Below are 19,247 nucleotides of genomic sequence, written 5' to 3'. Positions count from 1 at the left end.
CAGCAAACTAGAATACTGGGTTTCAAAGGGAGAAAGAGCTTTATTGCAAAATGCAAAGCATGGAGAACAGAGGCTTATGGATCTCAGATCTGTCTCCCTGAGCTGCAGTAACTTTGAGTTTTATAGTATTCAAAGACAGGTAGGTCTTTGAATGGCTTGAGATGGCAAAATTAGAGACAGTCCAATTATTGAGCATGTGCAAACTGATTACATGCTTATGCACAGAATGTATGTAAGAAAATGGTGGTCTTAATGTGATGATGGATGTGATTTTTAGTATTAAAAGGAGGTATAGGTCACCTATAGGTTAAGGTTTAAACTACTATGCATGTCAGGTGGGCGAATTCTGGTTAGAACTAGCTTTGTGTAGTAAGATAGCCTAGGAATTGGGGTGGGTTAGTTCTAAGCTGATCCAACTTCCTTCATTAATAAACATTAAGGGGCTGTTCTACATGATCACAAGACATCAAAGTTGTAAAACAAGATACGGGGATATAAGCAGGGCCAGTCATGAGTTATCATGAGGCTTTCCAGTTACAAGATAAAGATTATATTGTAACACGATAAAGCACCATCATCAAAGATCAAGGTTATCTGGGTTATGGTTATGAATTTCAGTAGTTTCAGGGTTTTACTTTTGGCTAGTCTACAATACACTAGAAAGTAAGGAAGCATCTATACAATGATTCAGTAATTATAATCATTTAACTCAACTTTTGGTTACATAATTGAACTCTAAAATCCTTTGTGGCTGTCCCATCTCCTACTTTAACACCCCGTGTGAATGAGACTCAGTTTCCTAATCTATAGAAACCAATACATCCACCTCTGAGGCATGGAGAGGATCAAATGAGATTAAAAATAATTTTGATAAAATATAAAGATGTATATTCTTGTTGCAGGGGTCCCTGCTTTAACCCAAGCTGGAGAATTGGATCCCTCCTGGAGTTGATTTGCTTGGAGCTGGAATAGGGGTCTGGGAAGAGATGGCGAGAACCGTGACTACCCCCGGGAAAGAGAACAGAGAGGATCACCCAAGGTTTGAAGGTGTCCCCGACCGAGGTCCTTGAATTTGTCTGGTTCTGGAGGCAGAAAGAAAGTAAAGGTAGTCTGTGAGACAAAAGTTTCGCCCTTTGCTGCCCAGGTAGGACCCAATATGAGAGCAAGTCGCGTTCTTCTCTCAGCTTGGCTTTGGCGCTTTTCAAAGCTCAGGGAACGCGGCGCCTCTTTGGCCCCCACAGAAAGTGCAGCCGGGGCAGGCGTGAGAACCCAGCACTGTGCTGGGCAGTGCCACTGGACGTGGCGGACAGGGTGAGGCGCCCTCGAGGGCATTCCCCGGCACGGACGTCTCCGGAGACGGTTGAGAGGCCTCAGGAAAGGTCGCCATCGCGTAGCGGAAGTCTCTCCCAAGAGACACCCCTGGGTTGATTTCCCGTAATGATGGGTGAGTCTTGAAGGGAGAGTCGGCATTCTATTTGGTGGGCGGGGAGACCCCCAACCCCTTCTGTCTGCACGCAGATGAGTCACATACGGAAAAACAGATTCAAGAAACAAAGAAAGCCAGGGAAGGGCCCTTGGAGGTAATTTAATACAGAAGAGAGAAAAACTTAGGCCACTATAGCCGGCTTGGAGCCTGGCACAGAATAAACGTTCAATAAACATGTACTGAATAAGAAAGTGTAAGTGGGTCTTCCAAGGTCACACCACTGAACTAGTACTAAGTAATCTCTCCGTCAGGGTCAGAACAGCTCCTTAGCTTCTTGCCCGGGTCACACCACAACCCATCCCCTCAGGCAACCGCCGGACCCGCGGCCGCCCGCGCCTGCGCATTCGGATCTCTGTGCACTTGGCACGGGCAAGTACCATTCACCGAGCAGGGGTGCCCGCCTAGCCGCTGCCGGAAGTAGCCCCTCTCCCGGCCGCTTCGCATCTTCCCCGGGATCTCCTTTTCCGCGCGGGAGAAAGCGCAGCGGCAGGTGGGTTGGTGCGGGGCAGCTGGACCGCGGGGGTTGAAACTTCTCTCACCGAGCGGAGGAGGGGGCTGTCCGGGGTCGCGGCGGGGAAGGCGGGGCCCTGCCGGCGGCGCCCCCTCCGCGCGCTGTGCAGGCCTGTGGTGGGCGCTCTGTGCACTCTGAGTTTACGCAGGCGCGCTGGTGCATCGGCTTTAAACTTTCCGAATCCTGTCTCAGCTGGCCGCCTACCCGAGTCCCCCGACCCTGGCCTGAGGTAAAGCCGGAGGGGGTCGTTATCTCCCACTGCACAGACGTGGAAGCTGAGGGGCGGGTGAGGGCGGCTTTCACAGCCCATCGGTGGCGGCCCAGCCGTACCCACTCCGTAGTCCAGTGTTCTGTGCCTAGTGGCCTCCGCGCCTAAAATCCCACTAGGTGAGACCCAAATCTCTACTACAGTAGCTAGCTCTTATACATCACTTATTCTGTGCCAAGAATTGCACGTAATTACTTAGATGAACTCATCTAATCCTTAACACAATCCTATAAATTAGGTACTGTTATCCCCATCATTGTTTAGATGAGGAATTCTAGGCACAGAGAGGTTGACTCACTTGCCCACCATCACACAGCTGGTACGTAGCAGAACCAGGATTTAAATATCCAGATTGACTGACTCTGGACGTCATGCTCTTAATCCATTATGGAAAACAGCTTCTCAGAGAAGAGCAAATGGTTCTCTTGATGTGTAGTTTAAAACAGGTCTCATCATTTTATGTCACTTTTGCATAATGTAAAATCTAATGATGCAGGTTTTTATTTAAAACATCTCTCTTATGTTTCCTAAGTAGCCAAATTTGCATATGGGACAAAACCGCAAAATATGTAATGGTTTGCTTTACTCTTTTTCCTTCAACACATTCTTCTCTTCCCATCCTTTTCCTCACCCCCTTTCAATCTGGTCACAGATTGGTGGGAGAGGAGGGTGTGAGAAACCTAGGACTTGAGGATACAGCAAGTGCTTTAAAATCCTCCGGGTGCAGACTTTTGGTCTAAGCACTAGAAAGTTGGAGTTGCCATCAGCTGAAATGAGGGAGGCTGGAAGTGGTTTATCTCTTGCAAGCATTCCCTGATCTCAACCATCTCCCATTTCAGGTTGGGATAGGTTGCCCTTCTGTGTTTCTACAGCATCTTGTAAATAATACCCATATTGTGCTTACCATATTGTTATAATCTGTTTTTTTAGTCTACTCCATATTGAAGATCTTTGAGGGCAGAGATAATATCTTATTAATCTTTGTATTCCAAGTACCTGGCACTCAATAAACACTTGAGCTGGAAAAAAATCCTCTAGGTGGGAAACAAACTCCCCACAGTGTGGGAGGTGAGAGAAAAGGGGGCTGGTAGAAGCAAACAAAGTGAAAACCCAGAGAGAGTTCTAACTAGCATAGTTATCGAATGCCCAGGGAGAGGGGAACTCTGCACCAGGCCCTGGGGTGAGGCAGGCACAAGAGAAATAGAAAAGTGGCCCTTTCCTCTTGGAGAACACAGTCTGGGCAGGCACATGGGGAAAGGATTGGCAAGAGCAATTAGGGTAAAATCTACTTGACTGAGCAAACCAATATGTAAGTGCTGAAGTACTTCCCATTCCAGGCTAAGCACTGCTAGGAAATCATACAGCCAGCAGATATAAATATTTGGCTTCCACTTGGGAATTGAGAGGCTCTGAGCCATAAACTGCCTCAGTTCCTTCCCCATCCATTCTCAAGAACTTGCCTGCTACCACACCATCCTTACTTCTTTCCTAACCAGAAAAAAATATATTCTTTCTTGTCTCCAAGTCTAATCCCACCCACCAGTCTATGTGTCCTGGATCCCATTCTCTCAGGAAGCTTGTGCCATCAATTTCCTCCTCTTTCCTGTGTATTTATCCTCGCCCTCTCTTCCCCTTGCACAATTTCTGTGTTTAGAGATGGAGGCAAGCCTTTTCCCTCCTGTTTCAAAGAATGAACCCACTCTTGCTTACCCTACACCCACCATTCCAAGTTCCTGATTCTCCCACACTTCATACTTCACTGCCTCCTTCAGGAGCCGCTTTCATCCACTACAATGACATTTGCCCCTGTTGATCATTGCTTTCTGGAAAGTCTCTTCCCTAATATCATTCTCTTGGATTTTCCATGTCTCTACCCTTTGCCTCTCAGTCATCCTTGAAGTGTCCCCACTTCTAGCCTCCCCATATTTATTGTCAGCATTGACTGGGCAGCCATCTGCCACTTTCCTTTCTTTCTGCATGTTTTCCCTCAGTTTCTACAGAGATTTTTTACCCTGATCTGTATCTTTAGCCCAACATCTTTCCTCTGACCCATATATCTAGCAGTCAAATCTACAGTGAAGATTTGTTCCAAGAGAACTTCAAATTCAGTACATCCAAAATTAAACTGTATTATAAATGGGATTACTAGGGAGTCACTCAGTAAACCTCCTTCTCCGCACTTCAATTCAGGCATAATCTACCTCCTGCATGCCCTGTAGGCTGTCCCCTCCACTCCAGTCCCTCTGCTGTTACCCTGCTCTAGCCCTCCTTGTCTTTTGCTTCCCAGTGATGTGTCTGCATTTGTGGCTGGACTGCTGCTTGTATGAGCTTTCCATGTGCAACCTGAGAGGGCCATCCCTTGGCTTAAAAGTTCTTTACATGAGGTGATGTGTGTGGAGGGGGTGGACAAAAGTACCAATGAAATGTCCTTTTGTTGTTGGTGACAGAGTTCTTGGAGTTATACTGCTTCTTGATCCTTCCGAGGGTCTCCTAACTGGAAGGAGCTCCTCAGTATCATATGGCCCGTACTCTCGAAGGCTGTGTCTCACTGGAGCCACCTCAGCCAACTTGTCATCTCTTAAAAGCAGTCTTACCACCTTGGGTAACCCTTTTTCATGTTTAACATCACTCAGTGTCACAATACGTTAGTTTTAAATCTTAATCTTCCTACTTTATCTACATCTTATTCTGGTCTGAAGAGACGGAGACTATTTACTTTCAGAGTCTTTTTTCTACAGAAACACATAGTTGTAGTCCTCAAATATGGGTTTGTGATCTATTGTGAGATGTGTCATGGTAGTTTATTACTGTTAGTGCTGGAATATTTAGATGATTGACTTTAAAATTTTTCATTTTAGAACATATTCAAGCTTAACTCTTAACAGTGTCAGCCTCATTCTCATTCCAGTGAGCTTGCTTAAGTGGAAGAGAAAGGGGCGGCCTTACTGTTGGGACCAGTGATTGCACCAGATCCAGGACCTACCAGGGAGTCTGTCAGGAATTAAGGCCCTGAAGCAGTAAGTAGTCTAAGTTAAACAACCTCTTACAAGATAAAAATCTGAACTCTTCAATTTAATTGATTCTGTTTGTCTTTAAATTAGCCTGGGGCCCCACTTCTCTGGGAAGCCCTCTCTGCTTTCATAGCACCTTATACCATTTACCTTGCTGTAATGTCTTATTTACAAGTGTGCCTGTTTACGAGTTCTCTTCTCATCCTGAGCCTTGAGTGTCAGTTACTCTTGTATCTTTAGGGCGCAGTGCCTAGCTTATTACTTGATGGACAATCAAATGGGTGAGGAATATTTGCAGAACACAGAATTACTGATGGGACCAGAACAGGATTGCTCCCTTGGGGGAAATTAAGGGGTCTTCAGATGAAGATTTTGGGGTGTGACCCAGGCTGTGATCCTCACAAACACATCTTCCCCTTTTCAGTACCATTGTCAGTGAGGGTAGTTGAGGTGCAGACCTAGTTTTAATACCGTATTCCACATTCTCATTGATAGAGATGGAGCCTAGAAACTGATTCTGAAGAACTGGTGCCGGCTCTGGTCTTCCATCCTGCCACTAACCACCGCTTTTAACACCCTGAGCTTCAGTTTCTTCAGTCATAAAATAAGAGCTGAGGTGAGTCTCCTCCATTTCTAACATTCAGTCTCCCCTAGAGCAGTTCTTCCAGGACAGGGACAGGATCTTCCATTTCATTTGTACTTTTGTCCACCCCTTCCACACACATCACCTCATGTGCAGCTTTGCGTGCTTTGTACATTTGATTTTGTTGTTGGCTGACTGAGTTCTTGAGTGGTGGGCTTGAAGTTATACTGCCTCTTGATCCTTCCGACAGTCTCCTAACTGGAAGGAGCTCACCAGGATCTTGTGGCCTGTACTCCTTTATAAGGCCAGGTCTCACTGGAGCCACGTCAGCCAGCTTGTCATCTCTGAAAGGCAGTCTTGCCATCTTGGGCAACCCTTCTTAATGTTTAACATCACTCAGTGTCACAATGTGTTGGTTTTAAATCTTAATCTTCCTATTTAATCTACATCTTATTCTGGTCTGAAGAGACAGAGACTATTTACTTTCAGATATTTGTGGTTGAATTATTGAGTCATTTTCCTCAGTCTTTTTTCCCATGGAAATACATCCCAGCTCATAGGACTTTGCCTTCCTTATCATTTTCTTTGCTTCTACCTATTTCTATTCTGACTTTTCCATGTTTCTCTTCTTTTTAGAGTCTTGAATCTCTAGGAAGGTGGATGAGGGGAAAAGGAATAAAAGATTATGCTTAGGCTTCACCTGAGCATTGGGTGGAGAGAGGTGCCATTTGTAGAGACTGAATTGATTGTAAGAGGAACATGTGAGAGGAGAAGCTTAAGAATGAGTTCTGAGCTAGAGAGAAAGACTTGGAAGTAGTATGGAAGTGGTAATTCAAATCCTGGGAGAAGATAAATCATCTTGGGGAATTGTGTAGAAATAGAGAAGAGAGTCTGTGAAGGAACCCTGAGAAATGTCATTTAAGGGAGAAGCAGAGGAAGAGGGGACCAGGAAAGAGACTGAAAAGGAGTCAGAGAGGTAGGAGGAAAACCAAGAAAATGTGGTACCATAGGAACCAAGAGAAAAGAGCATTTCAAAAGGAGGAAGTAGTCAGGTACAGAAAAGTCTATTTGGGCTAGTGACAAGGCGGTCACTGGGGACCTTGGCAAGAGCAGTGTCAGTGGAGTGATGGAAACCAAAGCCATATAGGAATGGGTTAAGAAGTAAATAGGGGATGAGGAAGTATTAAAAAAAAAAACCTTTCAAGAAGTTTATCCAGGAAAGAAACAGGAGATTGAAAGGAGGACCCTAGGAGTCCCAGGGTCATTGGAGTTAAGGATCTACCCCTGTCCTATGTTCTCAGGAGGAGGTTGACTTCTAGAGAAGGAATTTCAACTGTATAAGCAAGGTCTTTGGCTTAGGAAACCTTGGGGTGTGTTATTCAACAAATTCTGAGTTACATTACATATTTATTGTACCCCTATTAGGTTCCAGATACGGTATAGATGCTTAGGATGCAGATACCAATAAGCTGTATGCCCTCCTGTCCAGCACTTTGGCCAGCCACATCCGACATCCCTTCCGGAGAAAACTTCATGACTCCTTAGCTAAGTCAGTCACCTCCTTGTGGTCCTGCAGTGCCACATACCTCTGCTTCATACCCACTTGCCAGGGCTCCAATTTTACATTTTGTATGAATCTTGTATTCACCTCTGTCTCTCCCACCAGCCTGTAAGCCATGGGAACACCAGGACCTTGCTTGTTTTATGCTGTCTCCGCAAATATAGAACAATTGCCAAGTGCCTCCTAAGTTCCTAATAAATATTGAAAGGAAAAAGAGAAAAATCAGTCCGTTTGTCAAAGCGGATAGACACAGAATCCACTAACTGTCCAGAGGGCAGCGGGGAATTCCCTTGAGGGAGTGTGCCGTTTGGTCTGGAGTAGGGTGAGTCAGGTTTCGCCAGCAAGACTGAGGTCTTGAGAGTTTTCTCCTGGGGCTGATTGCATATTATCTTGTAACTCCTTACGTCCTTTCCTCTTGTCACCTTCTCTCTCCTTTCCCATCTGGGCCACCCCTTCCTCCTCAGTGTCCCCCAAAGTTGAGTAGGGCAGCTGAGAGCCATTCTTTTCATCTTGCTTTGCAGACTGGGCCCATCTTCTCCTTTCCCCAAGTACCCAAACATGTTGAAAGTGGAAAAAATAAAAAAGCCCTCCAAGAGACAGACACACTCAGGATCAGGGGAGCTGGAGCCCTGTGTGTGTGCTGACTCCCCCATGACCAGGTCCAAGAGCCCAGCTGCCACCCTTGCTTCTCCCTGCCCTGAGTTCAATACCAGAGCTACTAACACTCCTCGTGGACTTGGCTGGGGCACCAGGGAGGACATTTCAGGGACTGAGGTCAAACTTGAGTTTGTAGACAAAGAGAAGAAGGCCGGCAGTGGTCACAAGAAAAAGATGATAAGATCTTGCAGCTCCCAAATGGAGAGTGAAAGGGACCTGTCCCTCCAAAAGGGCAGCCCCTGCCTCCTCCCCAGTTGCCAATCAGTCCCTTTACCTGGTCTGGACCAAGTTTTCCTGAAAAAGCAGGAAGGAGATGCTCTCAGCCTACCTTCCTGTAACGAGAAGAGAAAAGCCAGCCCCCTAGGGAGGCCTGATCTTCACCCAGCTTTGTCCCATGCAGCCCTGTCAAGCCTCCCAAAGGCCTCTCAGGCCAGCCCTGGGCAGAATAAGCTAAATGGAGACTCTGGAATCTGTGGCCTCCAGTGTATGCTTGGGCAGCAGCACCCATTGCAGCATGAGAAGAAGAAGAAGGCATCCAAGCAGAAGAAATCACCCGGATGGAGAGAGGAAGGAAAGCAGTCAGGAAAGAAGTTGAGGAGCCCACCATTCAGCTCTGGCCAGGCCTCTTCTAGCCTAGTTCTGGTCCAGACCCTCCCCCAGTTCCCCCAGGTGACCAGTCCTGGCAAGTGTCAGGGAAACCAGGCTAATGAGAATGAGGAGGAAAGGCAGGCTGACATCCTTATAGCCCATGTGGCCAGAGAGCTAAGACGCCTCAAGAAGTGTAAGAAAAAGCATTTGCTTCCTGGCATGGGGAAGAAGTTGGGGCCCCAACTGAGTCAGCAGAAGCCGCCCTGTTTGAAAAAGCTGATCAAAAGTGTAAAACCAAAGACCAAGGGCTTGGATTCTCAGTGGCCTACACCAGGCCCTCTGGACACCACGGGTCAGAAGCCCACCTCAGACATCAGACAGTTCTTTGCCATTGACTACAAGAATGCCTGCCATGTCACTTGCACGCTGTGTCATGCCAGTATCAGATGGGGCAAAATTAAGGAGCGACTCCAAACCTCGGAACTTGTCTGTCACTTGGCAAGTAAGCACAGGCTGGAGTGGGAGAAAAGGCAAACCACAGCCAGCCAAGGGAAGAAGGTGAGAGGGGCTGAGGAGAAAAAGCAGAAAGGTTTACCCAAAGAGATCTCCAGTGTTGCCCCTGCGGGGCTCCCATCACCAAGATGTGACTCCGATCCCTTCCTGTTTGAAGATAGTGATGGGGAGCAAACCCTGGGCAGGCGGGAGCAGCTGTTTCTGGTCCCAGCGTCTCTGCCCACTGCCACCAAAGACAAACCTGCTCCCTGCAAGGAAGTCAGGAAGGACTCGGGTAGTAGCTATGCCTCCAAGCAACCCCGAGCACAGACCTGGAACCACAGCATTGCAGAATTGCTCTGTAGCATGGCCTTACCATTCTCCTTTGTTTCATCCCAGCCTTTCAGGAGATTTATGGCCCAGGTTGACCCCTGCTACCATCTTCCCTTGCCAGTCTTTTTCTCAGATAAAGCCTTACCTCTGCTTCATGAGGCTGTAGGTGAGCAGGTGCTTCAGGAGATGCAGTGGGCTGAAGGGAACCGAGTTCACTTCACCACATCCATATCAACCCAGGACTCAGCAGTAGACTACGTAGTGATCGCTGCCCACTGGGGGCTGATAAAGTCAGGTGGCAGGCGGGTGGCATCAGGGAGCCTGAGGAAACAAGCTGTGCTCTGGGTCCAAGCCCTACCCGTGGAGAGAACTCCAGAGGACAGGCAGCTGGAGCTGGTGGAACAGATCAATCTGTGGCTCAGCCGCAGCTCCCTGAGGCCAGGCTTCCTAGTATCAGGTGGCTGGCCCAACTTAGAGCGGACACTGAAGAGAGAGGGCTATACCCACATCCCTTGTTTTGCCCACTACCTCGACAACCTGGTGAGGAACTTTCTGTGTCACCATCACAGTGCCCAGATCATCCTGGGCACAGCCAGGGCCATCTGCGGCCACTTCCAAGGCTCTGCAGAGGCCCGGAGGCTCCTCACCCAGCTGCAGCACCAGTGTGGCCTCACAGCCCAGCAGCCCTTTCAGGAGATCTCAGACCACTGGATTTCAGCCTACCACCTGATGGAGTGGCTGGTGGAGCAGCAGCAGCCACTGCAAGAGTATGAGAAAAAACACCAGCTAGGGAAGGCTGGGACAGCCTTGTCTGCCATGTTTTGGAGCCTGACAGATAGTCTTGTCAAGCTCCTCCAGCCCTTCCAGATGGTGGCCCTGGAGACAAGCTCAGCCCAGGCTTCTCTAAGCCAGGTGCTACCCCAGCTACGCTACCTGCATATCTTCCTGGAGCAGGTTCATGGGCACTTTGTGGAGCAGAGCGCTGGGGAGATGGGTACAGCTGTCCGGCTGGCGGAGGGCTTGGCTCTGCACCTCTCCACAGACCCTCCCATCAATGAGTTCTTCCACCGGGAGGAGTTTGTGCTGGCTACCTTACTGGACCCCCGTTTCAAGGGGAAGATTGAGGCTATCCTACCCTTGGGAGCTGATATTGATCACTGGAAGCAAGTACTAGTGTACAAGGTGAAGGAGATTATGGTATCTGAATGCTCTTTGTCAGCCTCGTCCTCTTTGCAGTCCCAGAACATACAGAAGCCCAAGGATATTCTTGTGGATGCAGCCCTAAGTGGCGGAATAGCCAGGAACCCCAGGACCAAGGGGAAGAGCCAGAAGGAACCATTGCAAAAGAGAAGCTCTGGATCTTTCCCACTCATCCAGAAGGAGAAGAGCTTGTTGGAACAGCTGGAGAGTGTAGGGCTATTGGCATCCGAGAAGAGTGGAGCCTCGCTCTCCACAGAGAACCACCTGGCTAGCATCATAGTTCAGAAGTACCTGTGTGAGAATGAGACAGTTGGAGCCCAGGAGGACCCCCTTGCTTACTGGGAGAAGAAATGTGAAGTCTGGCCAGCTCTAGCAAGACTGGCCATCCTCTATCTTTCCTGTCCACCCACAGGAGCCTTCTCCAAAAGTATCTTTGCCTCCCTGAATAGCCCCACCATCAGAGAGCAAAACTCCCCTCTCAAAGCAGAGACCGTTGAGCATCTCCTCTTCCTAAAAACCAACCTGGAGAATTTCCCCAACTACACTCCACCTCCCCTTGTCTTCTCTAGTAGTGACCTGACTCAGGAGGAGAAGCAGACCATTTAGTCTGCCGAGTCTGTTTGGATAGGTAGTGGTGATCGTGTCACATGGATCCCTAGAATCTCAGGAGCTTTGAAGAACACCTCAAAGTCCAGTGCCCTCAAAATCTACCCTTAAAAACTCTGCAGTAGATAAAAGTAGAGAGCAGTATTGCATGCTGGAACATCAGATAGGCACAGCCAGAATCTTAGTCCTGTTTGGTAAAAACAGGAACAGTTTCTCAGTTTTTGACAAATTGCCATATTTTTTTCAGGGAGATGTCATTTTTCTATCCACCCATTGCTTAACTTATTGCTAGCACTGTGTGCATAAAAAGGTTTACTCTGTTCCTAAGTAACTGAATTGTACTATGCAGTTATATAAACTGTAACTCTCTATTGAAACATTAGTGTGTTTCTGGGTCCAGTATAAGGGCCCTGCATCCAGCTTGCCCAGCTCTGTGAAAAGGATTCATGCCTTTGAGAGGCATGCTTTCTTAAAAAGTGGCCAGGCCTCCCCTCTACGTGGGATCAGACACCCAGGGGAGTGAATCTCCCTGGCAACGTGGAATATGACTCCCGGGGAGGAATGTAGACCCGGCATCGTGGGACGGAGAACATCTTCTTGACCAAAAGGGGGATGTGAAAGGAAATGAAATAAGCTTCAGTGGCAGAGAGATTCCAAAAGGAGCTGAGAGGTCACTCTGGTGGGCACTCTTATGCACACTTTAGACAACCCTTTTCAGGTTCTAAAGAATTGGGGTAGCTGGTGGTGGACACCTGAAACTATCAAACTACAACCCAGAACCCATGAATCTCGAGGACAGTTGTATAAAGGTGTAGCTTATTAGGGGCGACAATGGGACTGGGAAAGCCATAGGGACCACACTCCACTTTGTCTAGTTTATGGATGGATGAGTAGAAAAACGGGAAGGAAACAAACAGACAAAGGTACCCAGTGTTCTTTTTTACTTCAATTGCTCTTTTTCACTCTAATTATTATTCTTGTTATTTTTGTGTGTGTACTAATGAAGGTGTCAGGGATTGATTTAGGTGATGAATGTACAACTATGTAATGGTACTGTAAACAATCGAAAGTACGATTTGTTTTGTATGACTGCGTGGTATGTGAATATATCTCAATAAAATGAAGATTAAAATAAAAAAAAAAAAAAAAAGTGGCCAGGGACAGGGGGCATGGGTGAAGCTCTTTCCGAAATTGCTTTCACTATAGAAAGAAAGAACCACAAGGCAGATGAGCCAGTTTAAAAGCAAGTGCAAATACACACACATCAGTCTTTTTAGGGTCTGCACTTGCACACGGATCCCATAGTGGCCCGAGAACCCTTGATTAATGGGACTCACCAGCTAGTGAGGAGGTAGGAATTGAGGAGAGCTGAGATATCCCTTCTTCAAAATGTTGTTCTTAGCCAGTAATTTGTTTCCAGATTACAGGAAACCTTGGGTTTTCTTTCCACAGTGAAAGCAATTTCAGGAAGAGCATCGATAGTTTATGCACGCTCCAGGGTGCTGAGTATATATCCCATACTGAAAGCTCCCATGCCTCCTCTTGTCCCTAGTCACCTTTTTCCCCCATGTCCTTTTGTGTTGTCCTGGCAACTTTTTAAAAAGCAAATCCCTTATTTGGAAGAGGAAAAGATATGTACAGAACCCACTAGTAATACAGATTTCTCAGAGTTCCTTTAGGGCAGAGTGCAGAACCTGAGGGCATGGGGTCCCAGGGAGATTGAATGGGGAGAAAAAGAACAGGAAAGCTGGGAGTATGTGGGGCAGATGAGAGGCTGACCTCTCACCGCCACAAGATACAACCAGGTTGCCTGTGGGGCTCGGTCACTGGGAAAGGTGGCTGATGAGATAGAAGGCAGTCAAAGGCAGGGCCAAACACTCGAGGCCTGATTTGCGGTTTGGCCCTGGCCATGGCATGAGGGAGCAAACCTTCCCTTCACTGGACCAACAGCACCTGGTGAGTCAGACACCCTGGAGGCCTGTACCCTTGTGTCCCTGGTCAGGCATATGTTTTACTATAACTCATTCATTATATGACTTTTGGATTTACTGAAAATGTAAAGAAGCAGGAAAAATTAACGTTAACTGTGGTTCTTTGACTCAGAGGCAGCCTCTGTGAACACTTTGACATATTTCCTTTTCTTTTATATTGAGATCATACCATGCGTACTATTGAGAATGCTGTATTTTCACTTTAACAGTATAACAGTTGCATCTTAGATTATTAAACAAACCTTTGTAAACATATTTCATGGTTGGAGTAGCATGATTTGATTTCAAGCCTGGCCTTCAAATTGATTGGATCACCTCTCCTCACCCTACCCGCGCATGTTAGGAAGGGTGTGTGTGAATGGGGGTAAGGAATGTGTTCACTGGCTCTCCTGGACCCAGCCCTGGACCTCTCCCAGCCACCCTTCCCTTAAGTTGTAAGTGGTTCTCAGACTTGAATGAGAATCACCTGAGGACATCTTAAAAATGCAGCGTTCTGTACCTTTCTTCCAGAAATTCTGATTCAGTAGGCCTGGGATAAGGATCCGGCATCTGGTGTGCCCTGAAGTTGCTGTAGAGCAAGCACGTTGGTCTCCTGCCATCCCTTTAGTTTTCTCAGGAGGCATTGCTTTGATGTAGGGCCTCACTGCTCTGACTCCAGCACTCCCTGGGAGAGGATGGGGGGCGCATGAGGAAGGTGGGAGGAGAAAAGAAGAGGGTGACAGATGCTGATTGTTCTTGGAAGTATTGCTAGGGGAGTTGGGCTCTGGAGCTTCAGTTTTTATCTGGGGACAGTTTTGTCCCCCAGGGGGCATTTGGCAATGTCTGGAGACAGTTTGATTATCACGACTTGGGTAGGGGTAGGGGGTTGCTACTGTCATCCCATGGGTAGAGATCAGGGATGCTGCTAAATACCCTACAGTACACAGGAGAGACCTCTGCAACAAAGAACTATCTGGCCCAAAATGTCAGTAGTTCCAAGGGTGAGAAACCCTGTTGTAAAGTGGTTGGGGAGGGTAGGTAGGGGGTAGAAGAAGGGTTCCCAGTATTTGGGGACTGCTCACCTATGGCTTCTCTGGACTGAACTGTTTCCCCCCACAGGCTTAGTTCTTCTCTGCCCCTGGCTGATTTCTTGGACCTCATTATCTGGCCCCATATCCTGGTTAGGTAAACTGAGACCGCAAGGGCATTTGCTTGTCTTCCCTTGCTCGGGGTTAGCCTCTCAGAATGAGACCCCAGTGTCAACTGTATCTTAAGTCATAGTTTTATCTGTGTAATTACTAAGTCCTTTTTATAGACTCACTTGTTGTGGGAAGAGGACTCTATTCATCTCATTTCCATAATTAGTGCAAAGAATATTCCCATTTTATAATAAGAGAGGAATGTTGAAGCAGTCAGATGTCTATGAAGCTATTCTTTGCTTATGAAGAGCATGCTGTCTGCTGTTACCCTGTACCGTTAGTGTGGTTTACACAGGAGGTTGGCACTGGGGCTCCCTCAGTCCTACCCAGACCAACCTTGTCCAGATTTGAGGTCAGCCCTGTGACTGGGAGCAGAGCAGAGTTCACTGACCTATGTGAGAATCAGTTTTGCCTCGACCACACAATGCTGTTCTTCAGCTTTCCACCAAGAAGCCTGGCGGTTAGACCTGGCTCTGCCTGTTAGACTGCCAGCCAGAGTGCAGGGACCCAGGAATGTACCTATGCAGAGCCAAGTGCTGGGCCCTTTGCCCAGGTGAGACTCAGGCATGGATGGCCTGATTTGTAGTCCCAATTTGAACGTCTGCTTTCCTCTCCTGTAAAATCAAAGGGTCCCTCCCAGCTTTAACTTCATGAGCACATACTACTGAATCCTGTGTCTCTAGCCACCCACTTCCCTGGTTCTCTGCCTCCCTTCTCCCAGTGCTTTGTATCATTCCCTCCTGAGCCCTCTGCGGTCAGCTCTGGCCTCAGCACTGCCCACAACTGCCTGTTCCCTTGGGCCCGATTCAGGCCTCATTGTGTGTGGGTTCGGTGGGGTGATTTAACACAGCATCCATTGCTTGCTCCTTGAAAGCTTCTATGTTTTCTCCTCCGTCTGGAGGCTGATCACTATCTTTCCAAACTCTTATTCAGCCTCATAAGTGTTAGTGTTCTAGCAGAGTTTTGCCCTTGACTTCTACCTCTTTCCACTGTACACCAGGAGTTCCTAACTACTTTCATTCCAGAAAGTATGGGATCTACAGATACTGAGAGGTCTGTATCCCAAAACAGGCTGACCCTGTGCACCACACCTTCTCCCGGGCAGCACCATTCTCCCCCTTGTGTCCGGATGCCACTCTATGTTGATAAAACCTGGATCTCTGCAGCCTAAGGTGCCTCTGAAACACAAATGTCACACAGTCACCTCAAACTCAGTGCTTCATAATTGGATGTCATCCTGCCCCCAACCTGCCCCATCTGCATTCCGTATATTGTGAATGGAACCACCCGCATCCAGTCACTTAAGCAAAACTCTGGAAATTATCCTGGATTCTCCTCTGCATCTCCTCCTTGCCCTTCTTAGGGCCCTTAACTTTTGCTTATGCTTTTGTAACAGGTTTCTAGTGCCTGGTGCCCGAGGCTGCACCCTCCAGCCTATTGGCCAGAGCGATCTTGATCAAAAGCAGAGTTCCTACTTAAAAACCCCAAAGGATCCCTGTTCGCATGAAGTGAATCCAGACTTCTTAGTAGAAGCTTCACATCCCTTGTGGAAGGAAATGAGATGTAAATTAAAAAAAGAATGAGTAGACTAGTTTACAGCCTAGAAGGGGAGCTAGGTAGAGAAACAGGGATCATGAAGTCAAGAACCCTCCCCCTCTTCTCAGAGGTGGGGTGGAGGGAGGATATACTTAAAGATTGGAAGGGATAGAGATCTAGTAACAGCCTTCCCAGCTCCCTGGTGTGGAGCTCTTTAAATAGTCCTTGCTGGTGGGTGTGTGGGAGGAGCTAATGGAATAGGCTCTGGGCCTGGTTACCATGGAGAGGGGGAAATAAAAAAGTGGTGTTGATTATGTAAACTCAGACTTGGGAATCCCTGATACTTTGAATCCACAGATTTTCTGAGTAGCTGGAAATCACCCAGCCTGGCCTGAGTAGTTAACTCCTGAGCCCTGTCTTGTCCTGTCCTGTCCTTCCCTGAACCCAGCCAACGTCTGCAGGGTTGGAAAATTCCACTTTGAGCAGAGCTCCATGCTTGTGTTTCTCTCTGAACCTTGACCCCTTCTATAGGTGGGTGTTGTCATCGCCCTTCCGCAGGCCTCCCTCTTCCCCGTGGTTCATTGTCCTGCACCAGCACCTGTTCCACTGCCCCACCCCCTTGGTGACTTGACGTGGCCCTTCCACACCTTTCTGAAGCCAGCTTAGAGGCTGCCTGGCCCTTCTTCCAAGATGGCTTCCTGGACTATCTGGCTTCCCCTAGCCTTTATTTTTTTGAAATTCGGTCATATTTGCAGCTGGAACTGTTCTTTCTGGCACTAATGATTAAGAGGTAATACGAAAGCAAAAGAGCTGCTTTGGTGAGGGTAGCATGAGGTGGAGGGCTGTGGGAAGGGCAGTGCTCACCGTGTTCACTGTCCCTTCCCTCCCTTGGCCTCAGTTTCCTCACCTAGGACCAAAGATTGGTCCCTTAAGCCCTTCCATCTTCAATCAGGGGTCACAAATTGACCCACATATTCTGGAAACCATTTTGAATTCATTGCTAATACTGAAAAAACAACAGATAATATTTCCGAGTGAATAAAGCAAGGTACAGTGTGCTCACATGTATGTTTGCATATGCCTCGAATATCCCAGGTGGGAAACAAAAGAAATTGGTGATAGTGGTGACCTGATATCAAATCAAAAAATAAATCTAAAATTTTTAAAGCACTTTAAAATGAATAAGAATAATGGATCATAAGTGGTTATTGAAAAAGTAAATTAAAATGAGATTTTGCCCTAAAATCCAGCTTTGAAATATGGAACTGGTGACGCTGGGCCTGAATTCTGTCCAGTGTGACCATGCTCGGCTGAGATCTTGCCTGGCCATCTAGATTTGTGGCTCTGGTGGTAAAGCCTGGGTCATCTTCTCTGTGCCCTCGCTTCCTCCGGGAAAGGCTTGCGTGATTGTTCCATTGTCTCTCCTTAGGAACCTGCTGGCCCTTGAGCCAGGGGTATCTGAAACAGGCCTCCCGTCACTGACCTGGGTGACACCCAGATCCCTGTGAGGGACCCTGCCAAGGCCCAGGCCATCTGAATTGAGTCCCATCTCATGGATCCTCAGGGTGAGAAGCCAGGAGAGGGTGAAGGGGTGCGCATCACACCCCAGCTGCTGAAGGCACGCACAGGCGAGTTTGCCCTGGAGTCCATCCTGCTGCTGAGGCTGCGCAGCTTGGGGCTGACAGACCTGGGCTGCCTGGGCGAGTGCTTGGGCCTAGAGTGGCTGGACCTGTCGGGCAATGCACTCACCCACCTGGGCCCCCTGGCCTCCCTGCGCCAGCTGGCTGTGCTCAACGTCTCCAACAATCGCTTGACGGTGCTGGATCCGCTGGCTGCCTGTGAGAACCTGCAGAGCCTCAACGCCGCAGGCAACCTGCTGGCCTCGCCTGGCCAGCTGCAGTGTCTGGCAGGGCTGCGGGGCCTCGAGTATCTGCGCCTCCGGGACCCTTTGGCCCGGCTCAGCAACCCCCTCTGCACCAGCCCCTCCTACTGGGCTGGGGTCCGAGAGCTGCTGCCCGGCCTGAAAGTCATTGATGGCGAGCGGGTTACCGGGCGCGGCAGCGAGCTCTACCAGCTCTGCCGAGACTTGGACAGCTCCCTGCGCCCCAGCTCCAGCCCAGGCCCCAGAGCCACAGAGGCCCAGCCCTGGGTGGAGCCAGGATACTGGGAGTCCTGGCCTACCCGGAGCAGCTCCATCCTGGAGGAGGCCTGCCGGCAGTTCCAGGACACACTGCAGGAGTGCTGGGACCTGGACCTCCAGGCCACCGACAGCCTGGCCCGGGCTGAGCAGGCCCTGAGCCCTGCAGGCACCAGCACTTCTTTCATCTTCTGAGTCTTGTCCTTGTGGCCTGGAACAACCTGGCATGTGGCCATGGGATCCTCACATTGTGGTCTAGCTGCACACCTCTCTCCTCCCTGCCTCTGTACCTGTCTTTATGGTTTCATAGCATGTGTCGCTGGCCCTGTGAGCTGGGCTGTCATTTATCTCTGTTCCTAAGATGAGCCCCCCTCTTTCATATTCCAACTTCAAGGAGAATACACCCTCCTCCCTCCAAATACTTGCAAGGAAGCACTTCCAAGGTGGCCTCTCGCAAGTCTGAGGTCTCTCCACAGCCTCCTGGCTCAGACTGTGGGGCTTTCCTGCCACCGCCAGTGTGCAGCTGGGGAAGAGTCCCTGTGCCTTTTTTGTGCCCCAGGCTGAGCCTGTGTCCACAGCCACTCCTGGCTGCCCAAGCCTGAGACTCTCAGTGGAAGAAAGTTCTTCCTAAGGCAAAAGGTAAGAAAAGTAGGGAGGGGCATGTCTTCTGCCTCCCCTGTTCCTGCGAGGGGGTGTGGGCAGAGTGTAGGGGCCAGAGGAAGAACATCCCTTGAAGCTGGAGTTCACCCACCTTCCACATTTGCGTATCCAAATGACCACTGCTCTGGCCACCCTAGTCCTCTGTTTCCCTGGAACCTTCTCTGCCCATTCTTACCTGCAGTAAATCTCTATTAAATATTTATCTCTGTTTTAATTTGTATCACTGCCTATCATTTTGGGGGGGGTAAATATGGTTTTTTTTTTTTTAGAGCAGGAGTGCATAAATTGTTACTTGATTGCTCTCCACTCATCCTGGCCTCTGGGGCCAAGGCCCACTTCTCACTGCTTTCTGGGTGTCTGACAGGAAGCGTATTGCACCCCCTCGGGACTTTGCTTTCTCCAAACAAGAAAAGGAACATCTGGGCCTTTCTTCATTCAGATGACTTCCT

The 19,247-nt window shown here is 48.6% G+C and overlaps 2 protein-coding genes across 5 annotated transcripts; both read left to right on the top strand.

Annotated features, from left to right (window-relative positions):
- The first annotated feature begins 1,897 nt into the window (after positions 1–1,897).
- On the top strand, positions 1,898–18,996 carry LRRC61 (leucine rich repeat containing 61). 3 transcript variants are annotated; one of them, XM_037835859.1, is made up of 3 exons: positions 1,929–1,976; positions 5,772–5,892; positions 17,431–18,996. In XM_037835859.1, the coding sequence occupies exon 3, from the start codon at positions 17,554–17,556 to the stop codon at positions 18,331–18,333; it is 780 nt and encodes a 259-aa protein (XP_037691787.1). In that variant the 5' UTR covers positions 1,929–1,976; positions 5,772–5,892; positions 17,431–17,553; the 3' UTR covers positions 18,334–18,996. The 3 variants fall into 3 exon arrangements, with proteins under 3 accessions (XP_037691788.1, XP_037691787.1, XP_037691786.1); XM_037835858.1 differs by lacking the exon at positions 1,929–1,976 and adding an exon at positions 5,267–5,282; XM_037835860.1 differs by lacking the exon at positions 5,772–5,892 and having other exon boundaries at positions 1,898–1,976.
- Positions 1,921–11,835, top strand: ZBED6CL (ZBED6 C-terminal like). 2 transcript variants are annotated; one of them, XM_037835857.1, is made up of 3 exons: positions 1,921–1,976; positions 5,772–5,892; positions 7,285–11,835. In XM_037835857.1, exon 3 carries the CDS (start codon positions 7,979–7,981, stop codon positions 11,294–11,296), a length of 3,318 nt encoding a protein of 1,105 aa, XP_037691785.1. In that variant the 5' UTR covers positions 1,921–1,976; positions 5,772–5,892; positions 7,285–7,978; the 3' UTR covers positions 11,297–11,835. The 2 variants fall into 2 exon arrangements, with proteins under 2 accessions (XP_037691785.1, XP_037691783.1); XM_037835855.1 differs by lacking the exon at positions 1,921–1,976 and adding an exon at positions 5,267–5,282.
- Positions 18,997–19,247: the final 251 nt, after the last annotated feature.

This window comes from Choloepus didactylus, chromosome 5 (genome assembly GCF_015220235.1).
Source record: "Choloepus didactylus isolate mChoDid1 chromosome 5, mChoDid1.pri, whole genome shotgun sequence".
NCBI lineage: Eukaryota > Metazoa > Chordata > Mammalia > Pilosa > Megalonychidae > Choloepus > Choloepus didactylus.
The sequence above is the reverse complement of the archived record's forward strand: the minus strand, read 5'-3'. Positions and strand labels throughout refer to the sequence as shown.

Excerpts from the sequence above, each read along its gene's own strand:
- LRRC61 (XM_037835860.1), top strand. The coding sequence starts at position 17,554 with ATGGATCCTCAGGGTGAGAAGCCAGGAGAGGGTGAAGGGGTGCGCATC.
- ZBED6CL (XM_037835857.1), top strand. The coding sequence starts at position 7,979 with ATGTTGAAAGTGGAAAAAATAAAAAAGCCCTCCAAGAGACAGACACAC.